The following is a 26,454-nucleotide window of genomic DNA, read 5'->3' on the forward strand; positions in this document are numbered from 1 at the left end:
CAACTGTAGGTTAAAAAATCCATCCTTAACTTTTTGCTAGATTTTAACTTGTGCTAGTTGGAACAAGGTAACTGCATATGATAAACCAGTCTGAATCTGAGGCAAACTACCTTCTGTGAAATGACTGTTTTGCTTATATTCTATGTAATATATGTAAGATTAGCTTCCATATTTGAGGACTGGAAAATGGCCTCATGCAACACATTTTTTAAAAAAGAGATCTGGGGATGGGGGGAGGCAGTCCTGGAATTTACAGGTGGGTTAACTTAACGTCTGTCCCAGAAAAATGGGAAGTATTGTTAAAGATAATATTACAAACCATATAGAAGAACAAGCCTTGCTGTAGCAGAACCAGGATGACTTATGCAAGGTTAAGGTCTATTTCATTACCCTACTGGAGTTCTTTGAGAGTGTCAACAAGCCTATAGATAGAGGTCATCTGGTTAACATAATGTATTTGGATTTTCCAAAAGCTTTCACCAAAGTACCTTTCCAAAGACTCTAGAAACTGGTTACATAACAGGAAGCAGAAAGTAGGAATAAATGGACAGTTCTCCTGATGGAGTGATGTAGAAAGTGGTATTGGTATTGGGATCTGTGCTTTTGAACTTGTTCAGAAATGATCTAGAGTTGGAGTGAGCAGTGAGGCAGCCAAGTCTGCTAATGATACTAAATTGTTCAGGGGCATTAAAACAAAAAGGGATTGTGTAAAGCTCCAAAACAACCTCTCCAAATTGAGTGAATGGGATTAAAATGACAAATGAAATTCAGTATTACAAGTGTAAAGCAATGCATGTTAGGACAAAAATTAAAAATTTTGCATATGCATTCATGGAGTCTGAATTCACAATGCCTGACCAGGAATGAGACCTTGAAGTCATAGGGAATAACACAATGAGCCTATCAACCCAGGGTTCCATTAGCTTAGAAGAAGGCAAATTCCATGTTGGGATCATTAGGAAAGAAATTCAAAATAAAACTGCCAATATCATAATGTCAGTATATGAATCTGTTGTGCAACCGCATTTGGAATACAGCATACAGTTCTGGTTGCCTCATTTCAAAAGGGACACGGTAGAGTTGGAAAAGTTTCAGAAAAGGGCAAGCAAATTAAGAGAATCTTGGGGGGGGGGGGGCTTTAAGCATGCCAGCAGGAGTTTGCTAAAGCTATGTATGTTTTACAGCTTCGTTTTTACATCTTTGATTATTTATTTATTTATTTTAAAAATTGCATTAAAAATTATTGGCTGGCACCTCAGAGACTGCATGTGTATAAGCAATTTGAAGTTATGAAAATAACCTTTTAAAAATACCTTTTTCTAATATTTGGGTAACATTTTATAAACTCAAAATTTCCACAGCCATGCTACAATTTTGTGAACTTAAATACAGAAATAAAAACAGTTGTCTCAGTATTAAAGGATATGATAAATCTGCAAATATTTTTTTATATCTATGAAACAGAAACCTTTAGCTGCAATGTTAGCTGATCAAGCTGTAGAACTAGATCTAATCTAGACATTAAATGAAACATGTAGTCACTGCCAATCAACAATTCTCCTGCATGCCTTCAAGTAATTTTTAACTGAAACAGGCATGTGATGTTAATACAGTATTGTTGTGCCATGTGTCTGATTCAACTAGATAATACAGGGAGACATGGGGATGGATAAGAGCCACACATTTCCTGTAACACTTGACTCAGAGACTGAATTCTAGCTGTGCAGCTTCAGATAATTCAGTCTCTGAAAGAAGAGAATTAGGGGACCTTAACACATACAAAAAAGCAGCATCCCACTTTCCTTATTTATAAAATATAAAAAAGATGTTTGCTTTCCCCCTATAAAAATTACTGAGCAAGATTAATCCAGTACAGCCCAGATCAGTTACCTGTTGAAGCTATAGGTGCACTGAGGATGTGATAGCCATTTTGTCGCAGAGGGTTAAAGCAATGGGAGTCTCCTGACAGCGCATCACTGTTGACAGATGAGTCCATTGCTCGGTAACAGTCCTCATAGTGGAAACAGTTCTGTATAGAATGAAAGCTGCCTTGATAACCTGCAAATAGACATTTGCACAGACATTTTTAGTACTAGAAATATGCATTTGGTTTCATTTACGAAATTTTGTTTCATGGCGGTACTGCCTATTGTAGTTTGACATCAATCTTTAAACTTTTAATTTTAGCGGTATTGTGGAGTTTATTTTCTAGGCTTGTTGTTGGGGCAGAGAGACAGTCCTAATGCTAGCTCCTGCACACTCCTAGAACAGATTTATGGGGGTAATGGGGGGGGGGAGTTCTGTTGTACAGCTAGAGGTCTTTCACTTGCAGGGTAACTTCAGTGGATTAATAATAATAGTAATATTATGTGCATGGAGCAGCTCACTGCCACCACCCCCCTGCCAATTAGTTAACTAGTGGGGGACACTGTGGGCAAATCCACGACATCCCCCCTGCCCCGCAAAATGGAGTCAGGCCCAGCACAAGGTATTTCCAATCACACATGACAGGGAGTCGGAATGAAAGCTGCCTTGATAAAATTAGGTATATCCTCTTTGGCACTGGGCAGGGAGTGTCTGGCTGAGAGATTCAAAGAGCTCTTATGCCAGGGTGATCAGCTATCTCACTCTGAGACTTCAAGGACAGTACCTTATTGATGTTGAGAGTTATCCTCATTTCTATATTTATGAACTATGAAGTCCTCTGCACACACCTTCTAAGATGACTGTATACTTTAGAGATGGGCAGTGAATCAATGAGACACTTGGATTCCACTGAGCCATCCGTTCAGCTCCAATGAGCACTTTGTATGCATTGCTAAGGGAAAAGCTGAACATTTTCCAGCCTGCCCGGTAGAGACATCTTCCAGAAATGATGACATGTCATCTCTCTTTCCCCACGTTTCTCTCCAAATTAGGCATGACATATTGCTGAATGTATGTTTCCCCAGCAATACGAAAAACCATTTTGGGAAGTGGTAAATTTAAGTGGAGAAATGGGGGCGGTATAGGGGGTTGCCTAACCCATCCTCCTCGTCATGTTTTCCCCACTCAAAATAGCATTCTCTAAGCAGTTTGTTTCTCTTCCCATAATCTCCACATCTATAGGAAAGGTATATGATCTGTCAAGCGTTCAAATAAAAGCATGACATCCATACAGGGTTTTTTTTCCTGTTTGATGGGGAGGGGAATAGATTTATCTCATGCTTCCTCTCCCAAATAACTGAACTGCAGAATTTGTTTCGAAAGGGATTTCAAGAGAGGTGATGGCAGCATGGCAATCACAGCATTCAGTGCAAACAATTCCTCTGCACCAGGACCTTTGCCAGTCTGCTAGATGGCAACAGGGAAAACACTGGAATACAACAACTAAGATTCTCTACAATAACTGTCGGACCATATGTGTTTGTTCCAATCATGGAAGGCCTTGAGATCAAATTAAGGTCTCTCCTAATAAAGGAGGAGATTCTCACTAATATCTTCTCTCCCTGTTGCACCCCCACAAATCAGCTGGGGGTGTTGGGACCCTTGAGGGCAGCATGGGAATTGGCACAGGAGGGACCTGTTAAAATTACCTCCCTACTTTTGTTAGCAGGTGCTAAGGGGATCAAAATGGCTAGAGAAAATGGATAGAGTTGCCTTAGTTTGCAGCTCTGCGGAGTGACTGACAATACAGCCGATTTAATCAGAAACACCGGTTCAACTGCATTTCCATTCCAGATAAAAGTAACATACTGTGATGAGTATCATTCAACTTGGCTTGCTGAATGCTCAAGTAATGACAAAATAATTACTTAGATTACACTGTTGCTGCACTTCAGAGTGAAGTCTCCCACTGTCATTCCCTCCTCACCCTACTTTGCAAACAGTTACCCGGCTGATATTTCAATTTGGACATTCTGTCAAATATGTCATAGATATTCTTCATGTTACTCATCATTCCACTGTTAGATTACTCTTGTTAGTTTCAGGCAAAGAAGGGGAAACATTTATATTGTTGTGGGTTTTTAAAAGCATTTTGTTCTTAAGCTCTTACAGATTTGTCGGTCCTTCATGCCAAAGTGTCTTTCAAGATCTAACACAGAGTAACAGCAGGAGCTTAAAACAAGGTTCAAATCCCATAACGATAGTGCAATTAACAACCACATGTGGTTTAGTACTGCAATCTAAACATGGAGCTTTTAAAAGGATTTCCAAACTCTTAAGGGGCTAAAATATGAACCATTCCATGGAACTGTATAAAATTGGTCTTTCTCCACCCCCCATCTCTTTTATTTTTGTAAGTTTCATAAAGTAACATTTCTATTTGTGTTAAGCAAAGTCCTGGCAGCAGCAGCAGAGTTGACATCCCCCCCGCCCGCACCCCAAACGATTTCAGCATTCCTTCAGTTTGTCAGATTTAAATCAAATCTGTGGCAGCTAATTTCCAATGAAGAATTTCCCAAACACCCTGTCGGTTTAAATGATCACTGTTAAATGTTTTATGTGGAATAAAATGTAGAAGTATAACAGTTAATAAAGGAATCAACTATGTTCCAAACATAACATTCAGTTACAATTTTGCTTTGAATGTGACACAGAAAAGCTGTAGTTAACCACATCACAAAGTATGGTCGTTGCCTCTATTTCCCTCAAGCCACAACCCAAAAATCTAAAGCACTTTTTAAACGAATGATGTAATGAGGAAATTATTGGAATATGCCTATTAAATGCCAATTCGTTCATGTCATTCCACTTAAATGTATGAGCACAAATAAGTCAAACTCGTCAAATTACATAAAATCTCTATGAAAAGACATCATGTAAGATATATAAATAGCTGTGCTATTTCATTTGGTTGCCAAATTCCTTCAACGCATAACAATTTCCATCTGATCCTACTTTAGCTGAAGTCAAAAATTCTGCTGGGTTTTTGTTTTCATCCATTGTCCATGCATTCTCATCCATAATGCGTCCAAATAGGATTTCTTTGAGACTTCTATTACCCAGAGGAAGGAGAAGTATAAATATGCCTTTTACTCTCATGAGCAAAGATTTTACATTTGGTTGACAGTTGTTATATTTTCATTTTTAGAGTTAAAAAAATTGAGCACATGCTACTACTTTACTAATTTAAAACACTCATTATAAGAAAATAACTTATTTTTAAGGATATTAATGACATTTACTTGGCCTGAAATTAAGGTGATATTTTGGTGTTTGGCTAAAATAATTGCTTTTTAAAACCTCTATGACACAGAACAATGAAAAAGCAACACTTCCCTCCAACAGGATGTGTGATTTTCTTATAGAATAAACTTATTACAATAGTTCAACAGTTATTCTGTATGTTTGTTTCTGCTTTACTCTTAAGCAGCTAAACCCTTGTGGTTTCATAGTTACTTAGCTTGTTACTGTAATGTGGTTATATGTTATTATCAGCTATCATAAATCAGCTATTGTGCTTCAGTGGCATTAATTTTTTTTAAATTTAATAACCTGTTCAGCTTCTGATCAAGTCAGCTTTTATGTAGGGACAAATAATGTATTGCAACAAGCTCCGTTTCATGTAATTTGTTGTCCACTGGAACCTTAATTGATTATGCTGCTTATGAAAGATTTGCTATGTCCATTTTCGCAAGGAAAAAATTGTTCTGCTTGTCATGGTTGCACGCAACAAGAACATGCAAAAAATCAAATAAAAACATGAAAGATATGCAAGATTTTAAAAAATGAGAAAAGGTCTGGAAGTCTCCAGTTTGAATCCACTTTGTATTGCAAATTGTATTATTTGGATTCTGGACTGGATAAGTTACCGAATTCCTAAGGAACATGTTTCAAATAAGAATCGGAGACTGTCCATAAGATATTATGGGGGAAATAACAACTGTAGGATTGAGATGGTAAATAACAACGTTTTATTTTGTATTTTAATGATAGATTGATTTTATAGTTGCTTAGAAGCCATTTTGACATATCTGATCCCAAAACTAAAGCATTTGCGATTAATATAAAAGATTATTTAGCTCATGCCCATCACCCTTAGAATCAGTGCTTGACAAATTAAATACAATGTGCATACTGGCTTTGAAATCTACAACTCAAACTATTTAAGGTTTAAAGCTTTTGTGCGTCAGAACACCACGTTAACATATTCTGAGATTAAATATATTGAAGACTAAATAGAAAAATCCAACTTGCTTTGAATACTTATAGATGAGATCATTTCTTTAGGAATATCTTAGTGTGCATTAGCAAATATGAGATTTAATGGAGTTCTGAGTAATTAATTATTGAGAACAGCAGTCATACACATTCAAAAATCCATAAACTAAAATTGTCGTATGACACAGAATCAGAACACATTACAGAATACAGGGTTTATTTGCCCAATAATATAGGTAAAAATACCCCAATGGATGTCTGATAAAAATTATGGAACAGTGCACATACATTTTCTTTAAACATGGCCCAAAAGGGACAGCTGCTATAAAATTATGTCATTATGTAATGTATAGATAGTACATTACTCCACAGCTGAGAAATAACTACATAATAACTACTCCCCAATATATGCTGGAAGTGCCAAGAAATAAGAGGATTTTTACCAAATGTAATGGGAATGTAAAGACACAGATTTTTTTGGGGGGGGGGATTTCCTGAACTCTTAGATATAACTGTAGATATAACTGTAAGTTATAAAATTCAACTAGACCCTGTGTTCTTTTTCTTGAAATATGTGCATGATCTAGTAAGGTATGATCATATGATAACTGCTGCTAGGATAATGTTGGGTTTCAGTGATATATCCTAAAGAATGGACAGAAAAATTGTGCAAATTTGCCTCAGTGGTTAAATTGAGGCACTATATCAGATTTAAAGAAAAATATGAAATTGGGTGTATCCACTTCTGCAACCATACTTCCTCTTTCCCCGTGTGCCCCCCAAATCTGCTCCAGAGGGTCTCCCAAGCCATCAGGATTAGATTTTGAGGGCACACAGAGGGCTGCAGGGGAGAGGGAGAAGCTTCATTGTGCAAGTTGGTGTCTGATGCATGAGTGGGCCAGGAGCATTGGTCACAACCCAGTGACAACTTACATTCATAACATAGAACCCTTTTGTTGACTATAGCAGGAGAAATGAGTTGTTTCCAGATATAAAACATGGTTTTGCAATGTTTGGGGTATACTTACGGTAACTATAAGATGTTTTATGTCATACAATGTATTTTGTTTGTAGTTTTGCTAATTAGCGTAAAATTACACTTTATTTCCATTTTTTTTAAGCAAAGATAACTTTAAAGGGATTTAGGTTTGCTTATAAGCCTAGTTTCAAGACTTGTGGATTTTGGCTTAATCTACTCTAGATGTTTATCCTTTGTTGATGATAAACTGTTAATGTTTACTATCATTTTTTATTTGATACTGTCATTTGCTGATGCTTGTTGGCTGGTTTGTGGCCTTGCTTGAGCCACACAGACCTGAACTAGTCCAAAAAATACTAAACTCAGGAAATTTCCGCAGCTAACTGAGCTTGGGCCTTATACATCTTGTGTAAGACCACATGACTGCTGGTAGCCCTGCTTGTACCCAAATCAAATGGGCAATGGTGGGGACAGGTATATAATTGGAAATGGGCTCAGATGGAGTGGGGATTTCCCCTGTGTGTTGCTCTTTTGTGCTAGCTTAAACACAGGACATACTCTTTCCCAAAGTCTAGGCAGTTGTCACCTGTAGTACTAATGCCAACAAACATAAAAACATGTCACAGTGGATGTCCACATTTTCAAAAGAGCTCTGTCTTGTTGAAAGGGCACCTTCCATTGAAATACATGGAAATTTGGCAGCACTAAACAGAACACACTATCACAGTTTCCACATCTGTATTTAAGCTCCTACTTCATTTGTACGCTTCAAAACCTATACAAAGCACTTGGTTGACACTGCATTAGCTTGTCAGGGGTGGCTGCTTCTACCAGTCATAAATAGTTATCATTGATCACAGATTACAGCCCATTATGCCACTGTTAATTATAGCGTTCCTCTTTCATACTGCAGAAGATGAAGTGCTTTCAATACAGAATAAATGTGGTGCAGTTGCCATTTGCTGCCTTAATGTAAGTAAGCACTGTAACCAATCAAACAATGCAGAGCGTCAATGAAAATATTAGCAGACCTTCCAGACATAACTAAACATGAGGAACATTTAGCTGCTGACAAGAATAGCAGCCTCAAACCCTTCTCGTCTATAATGGGTTGTACAACCGACTGTACTAATATCACCATACTGAACATGTTCCTACTATTTCTATTCCACTACACAGCATAAATCATAGCACCATGATGTCAGGACAAGCAGCATGGTGCACTATCCCCTTTTTGGTCAGCTCTTTAAATGAATCTGCACACACATTTGGCATTTCTTGTACGCACTGTGCATCAACACACGCACACACATATGCATGAACATAGTATAGAATTACCTTGTGGTCCCTGCTGTGCAGACTGGTTTTGAAATTGCGTATATGTTTTATTTGCTGAGAAGTGCTGCCCACTTGGAGATTGGCTGTGTGATGATGGGGAGCTGTGTTTCGGAAGTAGGGGAGGAGCAACTATGGTTTTCAATGGACTAACGAGAGGAGGATGAATATTTGGAACAATCCTAGAACAAGAAGGAAGAACGAGAGAGATGATAAACTTGATCCCATATCATTGAGTGCATAAAACACTTGGGCGAGTGTAGCTTTAGTGTGTATGTGTGTGTGTGTGTGTGTGTGAATTTTACTTACAATTCATGTAAGTTAAAAGTACAGTATTAATAACTATAAACCTGTCTGTGAGACATGACAGCAACAACAAAAATAGCTTAACAGAAATATACTTTTAAAAACCAAGGTGGAATCTACACACATATAAAAAAACGCTATGAAAATGCTTTTTAAAAAAAGTTTTGAAAAATATATTGTATTTGTCATAGCTCACCATCACCATCTAGTGTCACATTTGTATATTGCACTTTACAACACACTTAAAATGTTTTATTTGCAGCTGTATAGCTGAATCCCAAATCTCTAATCACTTGCAAAGTTTTACTGACAAGAGTTACAGAGTACATTGCATCTACTTCTCATAGCACAGAAGCACTTCATCCTTTTAAAAAGCATTGAGCTTTTAATTGATCAAAAATGCCTGAGCTGGTTTGTTTTCCAGTTGCAAGAGCTGAGCTTCCTTCTTTGCACACAACCCCAGTATTATTATTTGTCCCACGACTGGCCCAAAAGCAACTTATTAAAAACTTCAAAAGGCTGAGGGCTGCTTCCTATTGATGCATTTACTACAAAAGATAATCATGCACGTAACAAGTATTCCACAGTCATGTTTGAAATAAAGCAGGTGTGCTTATTAATTCATGAGCAAGTTCATTGAATGGTACCTGTCTCCACTGCTGAGGTTTCAAGCACATTACCAAATATAGGACAGCAACAAGGCAGAAGGGAGACCACATACGATCCAATCAGAAGCCACAATGAAGCTAGCCCTGGCTTGGATTGTTGTAGAAAATCACAGTAGTCAGCAAGAATGTTTGAACATTTGAAGAGTCCAGAGATTTGCATAATGAATGAAGGTTCTAACTGAGAAACCTATCACCATTCACTATCCTGTAAAGGCTCTCCCCATAGGGAGGGCAGTAAAGTGTCCTAACAATGTGAAGATTTATGACACTGATGCCTCAGGCATCCCCATGTACCTCAGGGTGGAGACAACTGGCGAAAGAACTTGTGGAAAGTACTTTTAATCGTGTTTCAGTTAGCTACTTGAAACCATAGGGCAAAATCCACCATGCAATCCATGCTCTGTTGAAAACCTTATTCATTTTGTTAGGAATTGTGTGTGAAAGAGTAGCATTTAAGTGAAACCCTTCCCAGAATTTGTCTGGTTTGAATGGCACGGGCAGAGCAGAAGAGTGAGGCATCTGTGTTAGATTTATATAAGCAATGTGTAAACCAAGAATAATATGTTACACGTTTTGCCAGCCATATGGATGCAAGTACAGTATGGCATTTATTCTACAGATTATGTGTTTTCTTTGCTTCCGTCCTTGTAGGTCAAACTCATGGGCAGATCAGCTGCCTAATTATTTGATATTGCTAGCGTTGTCTCATATACCTTTGGCAGGGAAAGTTACCCCTGATTCCACTCAGGTGTTCTGATAATTTAAAGGCTTTCAGTGTTCTATGCAGGGAGTCACTATAGCACAGAGATATGTGAGTGGATGCCATACTTCATTAATGGTGTTCCACTCAAAATTTAGGCAGGAGACACCTCCAACTAGACCTTCTGTGCCTGACACAATATGCTCTGAAGTGGGAAAAGAAAGGTATTGTGATGGATACATTAGGGATTCTTTGGAGCATTCTACAAATGGATTTTAAAAGACCATAAAGTACACAAATTTACAGCAGGGAACACAATCCTAACTCTGATTATGGTAACTGTACAACACACATTTTTAGTTACATGTCTGACACATTTAGGTATACCTGTAAAAATATTTTAGGTGTTTCATACACATACATCCTGATCCAGATGCAGCCATGGACAATAAATCCTTATGAGATAAGGCACAACAAATCAAGTGAAATAACTGATGGTGCTGGATATGAATCACCACCATCATTAAACAGCACACTGTATCAGTCCAATATGCCTTGGATAAGCACTGTCATGCAGATGAGGGGACACATTGGTCTCAGCAAGGTGTGTGGATGCCTAGAGCAGGATGTGTGAAATGGCAATTGTCATCCAATTCCAACTGAAGTTTACAGCACAATCCTACGCCTATCTAATCAGACGTAGTCTGGCTGCACTGAGTCGGAACACAGTATGCCTCTAATACCAACATAAGTGGGAAAGCATATATTGCTTCAAGTTTCCCATAGGCATTGGATTGTCCAGTTTGAAGAGAGGATGCTGAATCAGATTGTCTGATCCAGCAAAGCTCTTCTTACATCTTTTGGAAGCTAGGTATAGACAAGCTTTATACGTACATCTTCTGCTTGATAACTGGTCTGACCCAGCTTCTCAAAGTCATCTTCAGCCATTCCTAGCTTTAAAAAACAAGAATTTGTTTTTGAAATGGTTTTGTTGTTTTCATTTTTGTATAAGACTCTTGGCTGAAACCCTGGAGTGCTACTTCCAGTCATTGTACGCTGTACTGAGCTAGGTGGACCAATGGTCTGGCTCGGTTTAAGGCAGTTTCCTGTGTTCCAATGCCCTGCATTGAGAAGAGGCAGTGTACGTATTTTGTAATAAATAATGTCTCTGGGTTTACAGAATAAACTATTCCAAAGCCATTAAAGACTAAAACTATGAAAAGGTAAGCCTTTTCCCACTCTAAAAAAGTAAAGGTAAAGGAACCCTGACAGTTAAGTCCAGTCGCAGACGACTTTGGGGTTGCAGCACTCATCTCGCTTTACAGTCAGCTAATCTTATTTAATGTATTCCTGACAACAGAAAATACAGTACAGCATGTGTAATTGGTAACTACTTTAAGAGAATATAAAACTGAAACTCAAGAGAAATCCACTTCTCTTTTACTTATACTTGGGGTAAAATACGACCACAACAGAGACAGGGATGTTTCCAATATGAACAGCCTCACTTTGTTGTTGTTTTGGAAGGACAGCTTTGACTGTCAAATTCCTCTGCTAAACAATGGATCCCAATATTTCTTCCATCCATCTCAGCAGGAAGAAGATCAGATCCAGAGTTCAGTCCATCTGTACTTTATCTCAAATAAATTCCAATATGTTTTGTGATGTGGTGCTTGTCTGTACTTCAAACCATTTATCAAGTACTGTCAAATAGCATATAATAAATGTTGACATGGAGGGTGATTATTCATTGAATGCTAACACAAAGAAATGCAAAAGTATAGTAAAACCTCAGAGACTAAGGGCCGATTCATACATTATAACCTACCATTTGCTGGCATGTCAGACACTCACATCAGTGGTCTACATGACAGTATAAACAGTGTACTCTGAGAGGTGCACAAGGTGGACCAGGAGGTGCCACATTAATTTTGTGTGTGTGAGAGAGAGAAAGTTTAGGGTAAATGTCAGAAACTTGTCGAATGTTTATGTTTAACTGTAATACTTAAGATTTTAGGATGCCAAAGGGAAATATCAAAATTTGTAAAAACTACAGACCATTTTTTGATAACCAGCCAAGGGGAAACTTTAAGGACTCTTTTACAGAACTACTCATCTTGGTATAAGCATCAGTTAATTGGTTTGTGCCTCAAATTTGTTTATGCAGTCATGAAGTATAGGCAAGATTGAATGAAGCAGAATGGAATTCAGGGGGGAAAATCAAGAACTGTTTCTCCGACTTGAATGTTACTGACATAGTTGTCCGTAAGAAATTGTAAGCACTGCAATATGGTATTTTCCCAGAGTTCACAATTCAGAGCTAACTGGTGTGATCTACAGTTGTCCTAAATTACTGTGCAAGGAGGTGTGGCAAAAGCATGACAGGATTCCTTGATTATGTAAACAAGCACCGTGCCAAATTGTTAGTTCAGGGTAGGAGCCATAAATTAGACACCTTAGGACGTATATTTTCCATGATTGTGTAAACAAGCTTTAAGTAAAATAATACTATACCAGTAAACTATAACAAATAAACGCAAAATGCCTCATTTATAAAAACTGCACTCTAATCACTCAAATTATAAAAAAAAATAACCTCTCAAGTCAGCTACAGGATCAAAAGACCAAAGCAAAATGAAAAGAAAGAGAAAAGGTTAACATCGATTTTCATCTCTTCCAATAATATTAAAAATGATGTGCAAAGCTCTACTAATCTAGTTTCTGGACGATGCCCAGTTTCTTGCCACGTGTTTCTTTTCTGGGCCCTACCCTCGGGGAATTTCTGTCAACACAAGCTCAGGAAATAGTTAAACCGTTGAGTTTTTAGGGGGGGGGGGACCCTCTATCTGAAGTTTGGTGAACTTTGCTACTAATCAGTCCCAGGTGCCTTTGCCTTATTTTACAGAATATGCAGGATTCCTTCAACAGCACAATACTAAATCAGTCATTGTAGTTTACTCTCCCAAAGAACTGTTCTATTTTATAGTTTTACATTAATATTTAAGCATGCAGCAATAAGCTTACTCTTGGATACTTGTATGCTCTACTACATTATATTGGAACTCAACAGAAACTCAGCAATATGCTTCTATCCTCTTCGTGAACAATGACTGCTCAGCTCAAGGGCTAGCTAAGGAAGCAATCACTACCAAGATCAGAATAACCAGGAATTCTTTTGTCATTCAACTTCAACAGGATATTTTTGACTCCCATGTAGTTTAGCACAGATACACCGGCCACTTGAATTTGCAACAAAACAAATGGGTCACAGTGCACAAAATATCAACATGGATTGACATGCAGAAGTTAACCAAATTTGAAATAAAACTCAAAACTAGTCTGACAAGTTTATCTTTTAAAAGCGTGGGGGGGGGGGGAGGTTATCAAGTGGAAGGAGGAACAGAAACAGTTCTACATCTAAAGATGAATGCATCTTTAAAGAAGGTGCTGGATGCTACCAAAGTTATACTTTTCAACAGTTTCTTTTTACTTTATTATTACAAAAAAGTGGGACACTTCAATTTTAGCAATATTGAATGTTGTCAATATTTGTTGCCAGAACTGCATGTTGTCTGTAGGGAAAACTCTGCACCAACATAACCTAAATTCTGCCCTAAAAGCAAAATTCTGCACCCAATAAAAATTAAACAAGTAGTTTATTTTGCACAAGGACAGGCCTTTATATGCAGAAAATTTCACTATGGCTATAATTTTATGGGGGGAGGGAAGCGGTGGAACCCAGAAGGGCAACCACAGAAGGTGAAGAAGTCAGTGTGGTGTAGTTGAGCATTGAAGTTCACAGGGTAACACTGGGCCAGTCACTATCTCAGTCTAGCCTATAGCAGCACTCATTACCCCAAAGGTGAGGCTCTGTCTCTGAAGGTCTTCAAGCAAAGGGTGGACAACCATGTTTTGAGGATGCTTCTCGCTCTGGATTTCCTGCATTAATTGGGGGGTTGGGTTAGATGGCTGCAAGGCCCCCTTCAACTCTGTGGTTGCCCCGAAAAATATCCAGCATTGCTGTTCACTATTGAGACTAGCCCTCTCCTACAACACTTTGCTCTCTTCCACACATCTGTGCCGAATGTAGAAATAACATTCCATGATAAAGAATTTTTTTCCCTGAATCCTTCTTATTAGAATCCAACTTTGAAACCAGAAGGTTCATCACGCTGAAATGCCGCATAGTTGATATGCACCAAAGCTCAATAAATATTTGCACATAGTATATGTGTTTTTTCCACAAACCACGCTTACATTATCCACACAAACAAGAACCTTACAGTACAAAGCTGCTGCCAAACCTTTAGTAGAAGAATGCAGATTAATATACAGTGTACTTCTGGTTAAGAACTTAATTCGTTCTGGAGGTCCGTTCTTAACCAGAAACGGTTCTTAACCTGAGGTACCACTTTAGCTAATGGGGCCTGCTGCGCCGCCGCCACACAATTTCTATTCTCATCCTGAGGTAAAGTTCTTAACCCGAGGTACTACTTCCAGATTAGTGGAGTCTGTAACCTGAAGCGTTTGTAACCCGAAGTGTTTGTAACCTGAGGTACCACTGTACTGTACTTAACATTCATAATATTCAGTGGCTATCCCACATACAAGGGTGCAAAAATTCAAATGTCACCCACCAATTGAAAAATAGCACAATTATAGCCAAGATAACGTGAATATTTAACACAAGTTTTTTGTTCCCTAGAAAAAAACCAGTAGATTTGTCTTCCTTACTGGAATCACCTACACAAATTTGCTTTGCAGATGCCTTTTGAAACACACCCACTCTTTGGCAATGACACGCTATGACCTATAATATCTGGATTCATATGCTAAAAGTTGGTATGTGGCGGATTCCTTCCTTGCTAAAGATGTCTATCTAGCCCCTCTCCAACTCTTGTTATTCTATGAAGAGTGTTCTATAAAAACAGTTCAACATATCTAGTCAAAATGAGCAAGCTGGGAACAGCATTGAGACCTGTGGGAGACATAACAGTTTGTGGACACAAGATATACTTACTAGTACATACACACCACATTCTACACCACACATATAGCTGTAAACTTTTTTTTAGTGCAGACAACTCTTAAGATGCAGTGTTGTTTTTCCATCTTCAGGCTGCCACAAATCAAATTTTACTATCTTCACAACTGGTGAAATTAAACAGAGCTTGTCATTATTTATGGTGACTGTTGTAACTAATGCTAAAATAACACTTCACTACCTGAAACATTAAAAAAAAAAAAACTGGATCATGACAAGGTCCACTTTCTATATGCCAAAATATTTCTAAATCAAACACTTCTGCTTTAATTAATATTAATATAAATTAGTATAAAATTACTTGATCCAGCATTCTGTACACTTCACACACTTCTTTATTGAAGAGAAAAAAATATTATACATCTCATATGTAGCCAGGGTAAATATATTTGGTAATGAAGTCAGATTTTGTTAGAACATTTTCAAGTAAATTAAATAATTTTTGTCAAACTATTTAAATGTCTTAGCAAACCATTTGGGAAAACTGAGAGCTGCACTTGTTATTGACTTTGGCAAAGAATGGTATAACAAGGGCTTTTTTTTGTTTTAAAAAGGTTCTAAATCAAAATCTTAGTCTTTCTGTCAAACGTGAGTAGACTTCTTGTGCTCTGCTTCTTGTAGCTTTTGGCTTCTCCCATATTTGATGACTCAATCATTACGGTTTTTTGATAGCAATCATTTTGGTCCGTCCCAAAGACTTAAACCCAGGAATCCAACCTTGTCATCACATTGGTTCACAGTGTAGAAATTCTGTACATGTACTTAAACATGGAGGCTGAGATAGGTGATGAATGAGGCAAAACATTGCAGGCTTGCCAGAAGTGTATAGCAGCTTGCATAAAAAAGGATAGTGATGGGTTTTTATTTAATTTGTGCCATAACCATTTTTATCTGAGGGAACGCAGGTGCACTACAGCAAGGTTGGGAACTTGTGCCCTCCATATGTTGCACTCCAACTCCCATCACCCGCAGTTGTCATGGCCAATGGCAAAGGAGAATGGGAGTTGCAGTCCAGCAAGATATGGAGAACCACATGTTCTTCATGTTCCCTTTGCTACAATTAACTGACAAAGGTGTAAAATTTCAGTAGCCAAATCGCACTGAATGTGTATTCTTTTGTTGATAAGCCAACAAACAAGGTCAATTGTGTGCGCGCATATATTTAAAGCATCCCCTCAAAGAATCCTGGGAGTTGTAGTTTATCCCTCACAGAGCTACACTTCCCAGCATTAGATAACTATTTGACTGTTAGAAAACAATTGAAGGGAAGATTTTGATGTTTCATTGTGTTTTTATATTTTGCTGGAAGCTGCCAGGAGTGGCTAGGGCAACCCAGTCAGATGGCTGGCATATAAATAATAAAGTAGGAGTAGTTGTTATCCTCAACAAACGACGGTTTCCAAGGTTCTTGAGGGAGGGAATTGCACCTTAAATGTATGGTGTATATGTAGTCTTAGTATGCATAAGTAATATTAGGTGTAAGATTATCATATACTCTCAAAATAAATGCTGGCACACACAGTCATCCCATCACAAGCCAAACTTAATCTCTATGCACAAAGATCTGATTTATTTACATTATATTAAACTAAGATTTATATTCTGATATTTGCCTGGAGGTCATAGGGTGGGTTAGAACAACAGGCAACATGAACAAAATAAAATCCGCACACACAATTTAAGTAGCAAAACATTTAAAACCAATATTCAATATTTTTCAATCTGCCACTGCCAAGAACCCCTAGCCAAAAATAAATAGGGTCCTTAAGTACATATGGGTAGTCCCATATTGAGGCCAATTCAAGTCTAATTTGATTTTCCACAATAATATAGCTCACAATGTATTAGAGATATTATTTAGATTTGAAACCCTGCAGTTAAACTAAAGGCTATTAAAAAAATAAAATGTATATTTTAGTACATTTGCTGATAATATATTTAACACTACAATTACTTTGCAGTTTTAATGCTGGTCAAAATATACCACCAACAATCAAATCACCATATGACAAAATTAGGTAACACAGTTTTAAAATAAGCATGTAAACATACTATGCTGAAATTTCATAGTTAGTTTTCAGAGGTTTGCATCATAGCTAGAGCCTTTTCATTATTTTAGGTTTCAATCCTATACATATTTACCTGGGAGTAAGTTCCATTGAACATAGTTGAGTTTACTTCTGAGTAGATGCACAAAAGATTGTGCTACTACTCTTGTATTAGGTTAATGATAGGCTGCAATCTTAAACAGACTTTGGTGTGACTTACTTATGAATAAACATGGATGAGATGTGATTGTTCATTATACTGTTTGCTTTGCTTAATTACCCAAACATTGGAATGTAATAGATTAGCATGCTCTTCCATGACATGGCTAGTAAAACAACAACTTTTTAATCTAGTTGTGACCAAAGCCAGTAAATACCAATACAAGCATCCCCAAGCTTCGGCCCTCCAGATGTTTTGGACTACAATTCCCATCATCCCTGAACACTGGTCCTGTTAGCTAGGGATCATGGGAGTTGTAGGCCAAAACACGTGGAGGGCCACAGGTTGGGGATGCTTATACTTATATATCCCTGGCAACTGAAGCTTATAGTGGGACATTAAATAAAAACTTGAATCATTTGGCTAATCATTCCACACAATAGGAACTGACTTAACCAAAATGGAGACTGCTTCATTGGGAAGGAATAAATCAGCAGTGCAAAGTCAAGCAACAGATTGTGAAAAATGGTTTATCTGAAATAGATTTATCTTGAAAGTCCAAATCAATTCCTATGCATGTGTGGGATACAGTCTGTCCCACAAGTACAGTTTTATTAGTTGTCCATTGTATCAAAAATATTTCATAAAGTGCAATTTATTTCACAGTTTATTTATGTACAATTACTATATTGTTTTTTAATTAGAAATAAAAATAAAAATAAAGGTTTGAAGTTTATAAAACAATTCTACCACACTAAAGTGTCACCATTCTCAGAAATGTCATTTAAAGTTTATATATGCTTATTTCTCACCAAAGAAGATATTCATGTAATTCCCAAGATACATTCATGTATTCCTCACCATTGAGCAGATGCCAAGTCATTAAGCCAATAATTCTCAGATGGTAGAAAAGGTCATCCCTTAAAGTGATATGGGAGAACACAAGGTTCCAAGGAGTGATGGGATCCTGAGGCAGGTGACAGGACCCTCTCAAGAGCTGCGGCCTGGCAGTGGATTCTCATAAATCCCTATTAGATATCTGGACATGATTGCAACATCAAGCCCCCTCCGCCCTCCCAATTATCTGGGAACAGAGTTGCTTGGTTCTTAAATTTCTTAAATTTAGGAACGGGTCAGAGCAATCCTGTTTGATTCAGTGTGGTCCTAAGGATGCCCAGGTTGCATGTTCGATCCCCATATGGGACAGCTGAATATTCCTGCATTGCAGGGGGTTGGACTAGATGACACTTAAGATACATTCCAACTATGATTCTATGATCATTTCCTCTATTTCCAATTCAGGCCTTGGCGTATGTACCCAGAACAGCATCACCTACCAGGGCAAAGTACCAGCAGATTCAGGGCAAATCAGGAGTTTGCAGGGGAGAAAGCCTCCAAAACATCCCAACGAAAACTCAATGCCAAGGAATGCTGACCGAGAGAGAGTAAACCCTGGAAACTGTGTGGAAGCGGGAGTGAAAGTGGGTGGCTGGAGAAGGAGGCCAAAGGGAGAAACATGTGGATATAAAAAGGGTACAGAGGACAGTCTCATTGTCTGGATAGGCCATTTCCTGAGAATGAGAAGCCATTTTAAAACATTCCCGGGGGGGGGGGGGGAGTCAGAACTGCACCTAGAAATCAGTGGAGATAATAAATACAGTGGTACCTCGGGTTAAGAACTTAATTCATTCTGGAGGTCCGTTCTTAACCTGAAATGGTTCTTAACATGAGGTACCACTTTAGCTAATGGGGCCCCCGTGCAATTTCTGTTCTCATCCTGAAGCAAAGTTCTTAACCCGAGGTACTATTTCTGGGTTAGTGGAGTCTGTAACCTGAAGAGTCTGTAACCTGAGGTACCACTGTATTCTAATGTGCACAAGTATGTTCCCTCAAAAACCCACCTGGAGAAAGGATCCTGCAAACTGCCCACCAAGAGAAGAGCATGCTCTGTTGGCACAGAATGCTGATAGACTGTGGTGGGGAGGGAGAATGGAATGTAGGGGCTGTAGCCCTGCAGAGAAAAACACTCCACACTGCTCTAATGCCAGTGGGGTGCTATTTCTACAATCCAAATATCTTTACCTGCAACTGGAGGCTGTATGCATACATGCATCAACACACATTCATCTGTCAAGCATTGGACTACATTAAAAACACATTCCTAGGCAACATACCCTTCTCTGGTGCCTTCTATGGGTGACACATGATGGTGTGCACTGGTGAGGGCGGACTCAAGCATATGTTGTTTTGCAGGTACATCATGAGATGGTGGCAGGAGACCAGGTGACGGTCTATTGTGGTTAGTGCTGGAACCTGTGTACATGCCTAAGGAGGAAAGAGAAAAGTTTCCAATGAAGAAGCTCAGCCCTGAAAAATGTAAACTTTTGTTTAACGTCTGCTTAGGGCAGATGTCTCAAAACAGATGTGACAGGCTAGGTCCCTGCTATGAATTGCTTTATCTAGAAACATGTGCACCACTGCAATTGTCTCGTGACAATGGTCCCTCCAGGGCTAGCTAATCAGTGCCAGGCAATGAACAGGAGCATTAAATCATCTTTTTACTATATTCATACTACTTTATTTTCTTAAGTAGTACTAGTATTGGCATTCTCAGGTATAGGCTTTAAGATTTACATTCATAGGAGACCTGTGAACATACCAAGCTGTAGAAACAAAAGGAAATGTAAATAAGTACACCTCACGCTGGAGCAGCTTTTCACATTTCTGAACAAACAAGCAAGGAAGCAAGCAAGCAAACAAACATACAAATGAAACAATTTCAGATGCCATATGGTTGTATAAATGGAAAACCATATAAACAACATTTTGTACTGCAGTAGCAACAAAAAAATATGAGGGGAGAAACCAAACCTGTGAGAAAATCAGCATTCATTGTGGAGGCAGGAATGTATGCCATCTGAAAGCAGGATGAGGAAAGCTGGGCTCATGCCACAGTGGGTTAAAAAAAAAAAAACCCAATTCCTTTTTTTAATGTATGTTTATATGTAGCCTGAGTCTCTTCCTGAGAAGCATCACTTCAGCTCTTGCCATTTCCCATCAGACTATTTCCTAAGTAAGATGAGCTCTGAATTTTCCAGGCAGTTTCACATGGCCATGCATATACCTGAGAAACATGCTGAGAAACATTACTGTTTGATCTGAAAGTGAGGTGGGTAGAGAACAGTAGGGAACAGAATAAGGTGCCTGCGCCCTGGCTTTTTCCTGGTTTCAGGGAGTTGTGCACTTCACAACATCTTTTTCTGCAAATGTATTCCCCACCAGCTTTACAACAATGCCTCAGTGAGATAGAACCAATGGCTGTTCTCTTCCCTGCCCCCATCTGCATAATGATCCTTTCAGGCAGCAAAGAGAACAAATACTTCGTTCAAGTACTATGTATTATGTACATATACTGCCGTTAGGAAGGACAGGTGCAGTTTCAGTGATGTAGCATGTTACACTCCTCAGCCCAATAAATAAATTATATCAGCATGAATAAGTGAAAGTGGGGCTGGTGTGTTAGTAGAAAGAGATTCAGCAGGGAAGACTAGCCTCCCCTTTCTCCCAGATCTCCATGTATCATACTTAAGCCTCATGCCTAGCAAAGGCATGAGCAAAAGGGCTCTTATCCCACAGCTCTCAGCCAAGGGTAAGCAGCTCGAGCATGATACATTGACCAACGGAGCATGAGATGAAGCAGACCACATTTCTGGTGGAGAAGGAGAGCCCAGCATCTGGTTGGCTGCAACAATCTGAGTTGACGGTGACCCTGAGTGTGAGTTGGATGCTTGTGTCTGCTACCAGTCCTGGTGGCTTGTTTAACTTCATGACCTCTTTTAGTCTGGCTTGATACTATCCACAATTTTACTTTCTCATTAACTTCACTTATTTTGGAACAGGCTGATGTAGGATTTGTATTTAAACTGAGTGAGCTAGCTGCACACATCCATGTTTTTACAAGAAGGGCTCCAAACCACAAGACCCATCTTGTGTTATGTGAAAATCCCTCTGGGGAATATAATGACAACCTATTACTAACAGTTGGGTAAATATTGTTCTATCACTTATTCTCTGCAGACAGTATCATTGATTCTATATCTGTGTGGTTCCAGGGTGTTATAATTTCCTTTTGGCACAGTCTTTGGATGCTGAATTCATGCAAGTGACATTCAGATAACATTTAAAAAAGATGTAACACATCATTGCTAGACACCACATAGCTGCTACTTTAATTATTTGACTGGAACTCAGATTGTATAAATAACTAATTTAATATGAGAGAAGAGGAAGAAAAATGCAACTGTTTTGATGTTTGGACAAAATAGCTCTCCTGGAAGAGTAATGGAAAGAGCTATTCCCTTTCAGGGGAACCTGTATTGTCCGAAAGTCCAAACATTTGGATATTGCAATTTGGGGCAGATGAAAGGACTATCAGTATTCATGTGGAGAACACAAAATGAAATCACATAACTATTGATTTCAGGCAGCAAAAATCTCTATTTGGATCTAGATTTAGCAGCTTAATCACATCAACAGAATTACATTCTCCTAATTCAGGTTTTTCTTTCACGACTGTAACATGGGGATACGGGGCTTTTCCTTTCCCTGCCACTGCTGCTTCAGTTCAGACCAGGGCCTCCACTCATGCAATATGCATCATACTCAAGTGCAAAGCATGTGATTTAAAGTCACATTACATTTGGCTTTAAAACCATTTAAATCAATGGGCTTAAGCACAACTAATTCTGCACAGGTTGACAAATTTGACCTTTCCAGCATGAAATGCATTTTCTGGCTGCTTTTGGGTATCACAAAATTATCATGACTAAGCATGATCCAGACTTAGGTTAGACCCACTGAAATCAATAGGACTTCAGTTAGACTAACTTAAGCTTCATTGGTTTCAATGGCTCTGTTCTAAACATGACAAGTCTAAACGCAGAAACATCATTCTGTGACAGAGCAATGATCTACCCCAAGAATTTGTGGCCAGTAGCCAGACAGGTACCATTGGTTACCATTTTGTGTTAATCCCTAGCAATTGACACAAATACGGTATCTAAAACCAGATGCTCAATAGGAGAACTCAGTTACTTCTTCCCAACTGGTCCTAGGCAGTTGTTCCATATTTTTGTACAGCAATTGAGGGTGATATGATTTGAGTAGTGCTTTTGCAACTGCATAGCATTTAACATTGAAACACGTACCAAGTTTGATATGGGTACCCACTGTAGGGAACTCCAGATTCCTGTAGTAGCATATACCTGTATAAGGAAGAGACATGAGTATAAGGAAGACACATGAGCCCTTTTCAGATATGAATTTGTACACTGAATGAATAAGAGAATGGGGGTGGCATCACAGTGGCAGCTTCACCCCTTACCTACATGCATTAAAATACCTTTTGAAAGCTCACATGCATGTGGATAGAGCCCTCTACACATGAAGCTGCATACAGAAGGCTCTGTTGAGACATTTTAATGAGTATGCATTGGATATGGAGTACAGACTACCATCACCATGCTACTGCTCTGTGCAAATTCACATCTGAAAAGTGTTGGAGAAGTTTCTCAAAATTGTCTGTAACTCTAGTATGAGCTTGGGCTTTTTTGCTCACATTCCATCACTGATTGATAACTAGTCTCCAAAGAGTAGACATTTTAGGAGGTGTTGTCTGTTTGGAGAACATCACCATAGCCACAGAACAGTGTGTGCACTGAAGTCAGTGAAGTGCCTGTTGGTTTGATGAGAAAATACTCTACCCTGCTTTCTGTACAAATTCCTATTTGCACATCCTGGAAAGCTGTGCACTTTCATAAAAGCAAAGGTCTCCCTGGACGGATCCTAAAGCATGAAACCATTGAGTTGTTTCAGTCCCTTAATGTACATTCAAGGGAAGAATGGTCGCCAAGGTGCAATGTGCTGCACATAAGCCCTGTAAATGCTGTCTTCCTACTATGTACCTCAGCATGGAAGGGAGTACCTTGGGCTTCTTAACACATTAACCACTTCGGTTTATAAATACATGCCATCCATCAAAATCTAAATGGTTTAACCTTTAGCACTAACATCTGTTACTAAACTAGCATTGCAGACCATCTGGGATAAGGGCTTTTTGGGGTTTCTGCCAAGTAACTGCAGCAAAAAACAAAACCAAAAAGGTGCAGAAAAGACAGAGCTAGAAGAATTGCCAAAAGAGAGCGAGCAAGAGAGTCTTCTGTATGCACAACACTACTTGACCTACAGATTCGTCCATCATCTGCCTCACAACAGAAGTCAGTATGGCCCAGAGGATTGTTGCACTTGGATCTGATAGACCTGAGTTCATATACCACAGGGCTGGGACATCTTGGTTTAGAGGGATCCCCAGTTTGACTCAGCAAGGATCTTATGTTCCTGAGCATTTTCATAAATAGTGGATAGTAGATTGAGGTTTCAACGTTATGCTAAAGCACCACATTAGGACTTTTTAAAAATGCAGAATTATAATGCCCATGCATTGTGATTACAGAGAGCGTTCATCTCAGATATTCTCTACTTCTAGCCCAAGCACAGGCAGGCTTGCTTTGAAGTTTGGCACAAGGGATAGGAGGCTTGAAAAATGATTCATATCTGTATGTTCTCTTTCATCCTTGACATATTTTAAATATGCTGCAGCCTTAGTTTAGGTGGAAAGGTTCTTGGTAATCCAAGTAATCCCAGTGGCACAGCACTCTGTACCTTAATGCTGTGGTTTCTTTGACAGAACAGCCCAGCATAAACAAGTATTTTCAAGCAGAATAAAGGGAAGCTTTATATGGTGAATTTGACTTGCACGTTACTTTTTGAAGCATGTGTAGTCTACTATGTACACTACACAGGAATTTCAATTCCCAAACATTTTATTAAAGCTCCTACCAATGGAATTCTACCTCTGCTTGAGACCCACCTGTTGGTTCCAATTACTAACTTGGAAGAAGAACGTCTTTAGTGCTTTGTGCTCTATCTTATACATTTACTGGCAGCCTGGCATCCCACCCATAGTACCACTGGACCCACCTACAAGGCTATAACTCACTGTTCTTCAGTTAGCTGAAGTGTTAACTTAGCCCCTTAGTCATGTCCTGAACCTAAAACTAAGCTTAAGCACAACTCCGCTTGCACCTTTCCATCCTCTGATATGCCCACCTCTGCCTTTCTTACCTATTCACCTCTTTGACTCTTCCACATAGTAGGGTCCTTGGGCAGGGATCTCTCGTTTGCTTATGACTCATTAAATACAGCAATACAACAACAAATAATAGTCACAACAACTTGTGATTAGAAACTTTGCCAACGTGACATACAAGAGGGTTTTTTTTAAAAAAAAAAAACAGGACTTAAATGATGTGCCTCATTTAAATCAATTTAAAAATATTGATTTTAAAAATATTGTGGTAATGTTTAAAAAATATTGACTGGCTGATGTGCCCCAAAACAAAACTAATTATAACAGTGTTGCAGATGAGGTCCTAGATAAACAGCTTCTTTGAAGTGAAGACTCTGGAAAATTTATTTTTCTATTTTGTTATCAACTTTAAACAAACAAACAAGGCATGTTTTTCTGCTGATACAACTTACTGAGAGAGAAGGCCTAAACCACTACGAACAAAGAAACTATGGTTTCAGTTTTAGCACTATCAAAATTTATGACATAAATAATGAATAAGCCTGTTTCTTAAGCAAACAGTTACAAATTGAAAGCTCCCTGCTCCACATCTCCAGGGAGCCTTTACTTAAATACATGGCATAATGGCCAGTGTTGCACTAGGACTGGACTTCCAAGCCAAAAACCAGGACCAGCCCCATGGCAATCCGGAGAGTGGCAGATGATGGAGACATTGGCAACCAGACCCAGGATCAGCACCTTGGTCTGGCATGAATTATTCCAGGAGGACCCACCAGGACTGATACTGGTCACTGTGGCACCCTGTGTGTGTGTGTGTGTGTGTGTGTGCGCGCGCGTACACACACACACGCACCCCCACCCACATACTGTATACAGGGGGTGGTTGTCTAAGTATTCATTTGGTTACAGATAATGATTTTATTATTTTTTTAGATTATCCTTTTCTACAACAAAATAGTGCTTATTCACAAATAAATATGTATGGCAGCAATGGCAGTAGACACAAACTTCATTTTATCATTGTAGTCATGATGGTGCCATGATTTATCACTATTATTATTATTTATTAAATTTTAATACCGCTCTTCATCCGAAGATCACAGGATGGTTCACAACACAAAAAACAAAATGACAACACAAAATACACAATAAAACACAAATGAACAAACCAATAACCCCCGCTCCCATAAAACACCTTTAAAAGGCAATAGAGTGTTAATTACCCGAAGGCCTGGTAATTTTTATTTTTATTTTTATTATTTATGCAAGTTTAAAATGCAAAACTGCACATGCTCGAAATATCTCTTTTAATCAGATTTGGCACACTGTTTTTGTGCTCTAACACATCAGGAATGTAGAAGCAGTTGGAAAGCTTAGTATGGTGCTTGGGGAGCGGGGAGAAGACAAATGTTAATTGTGTGCTTTGTAACTGCAGTGGTACACAGGACAGCCTGAAAGGATGTCCCATTAAACCCAGGATCTAAAATTACATAGGTGCTCGACTGGCAATGGCAGAAAATTTGTCTGATGGCCAATTCACATGGGTACCATAAACATGAACTGTCCATCAGACAAATTATGGACTTTTGGAAAAATAATCACAAACATGTTTGAACCAAAAATACACACCAGCTGTAAACACTCTTTGAGAAGACTCATTTCAAGCCAACTTCTAATTATCTGCAAATTTTAATTGCAACAATGCATGGTTATCAGCCAATGCATTTAGTCCTATCAGTGCTTTTTTCCCTAGAAAAATAGGTGCTGGTACTCAACTCGAAGTTGTTACAGTAAGTGTCACACTTTTTAACAACAAAAAGAGAGGTGTCAGTAATGCGTACCCTTGAGTACCCCCCTGGGGGGGGGGAGCACTGGTTCTACTTTGAATGTATGGAAACTTTTTCAAAACCTCAGATTTCAGAA

The 26,454-nt window shown here is 38.7% G+C and overlaps 2 protein-coding genes across 17 annotated transcripts in view; one reads left to right on the top strand and one right to left on the bottom strand.

Annotated features, from left to right (window-relative positions):
* The window catches only part of LOC310680944 (doublesex- and mab-3-related transcription factor 2-like), a gene marked incomplete at its 5' end in the record, with an annotated part of 76,430 nt that overhangs the window by 26,393 nt on the left and 23,583 nt on the right, over window positions 1-26,454 (top strand). For 3 of the 12 annotated variants that reach the window (XR_014513017.1, XR_014513018.1, XR_014513019.1), the window contains one exon: window positions 19,638-19,754. The exons of 5 other annotated variants lie outside the window; for them this stretch is intronic. Of the gene's footprint in view, window positions 1-15,730; window positions 15,765-18,686; window positions 18,866-19,637; window positions 20,890-26,454 lie in introns of those variants that run through there. 4 more of the 12 variants (XR_014513014.1, XR_014513015.1, XR_014513016.1 and 1 more) reach the window with 4 other exon arrangements.
* The window catches only part of GLIS1 (GLIS family zinc finger 1), a 184,783-nt gene that overhangs the window by 3,545 nt on the left and 154,784 nt on the right, over window positions 1-26,454 (bottom strand). For 3 of the 5 annotated variants that reach the window (XM_083448023.1, XM_083448024.1, XM_083448022.1), the window contains 4 exons: window positions 22,592-22,648; window positions 19,559-19,709; window positions 8,462-8,640; window positions 1,891-2,058 (listed from right to left, as the gene is read on the bottom strand). In XM_083448023.1, coding sequence (XP_083304149.1) covers window positions 1,891-2,058; window positions 8,462-8,640; window positions 19,559-19,709; window positions 22,592-22,648 — 555 coding nt within the window. The remainder of the gene's footprint in view (window positions 1-1,890; window positions 2,059-8,461; window positions 8,641-19,558; window positions 19,710-22,591; window positions 22,649-26,454) is intronic. The other 2 variants (XM_083448026.1, XM_083448025.1) reach the window with 1 other exon arrangement.

The sequence above is a fragment of the Podarcis tiliguerta genome, assembly GCF_965153285.1.
Source record: "Podarcis tiliguerta genome assembly, chromosome: 6".
Classification (NCBI taxonomy): Eukaryota; Metazoa; Chordata; class Lepidosauria; order Squamata; family Lacertidae; genus Podarcis; species Podarcis tiliguerta.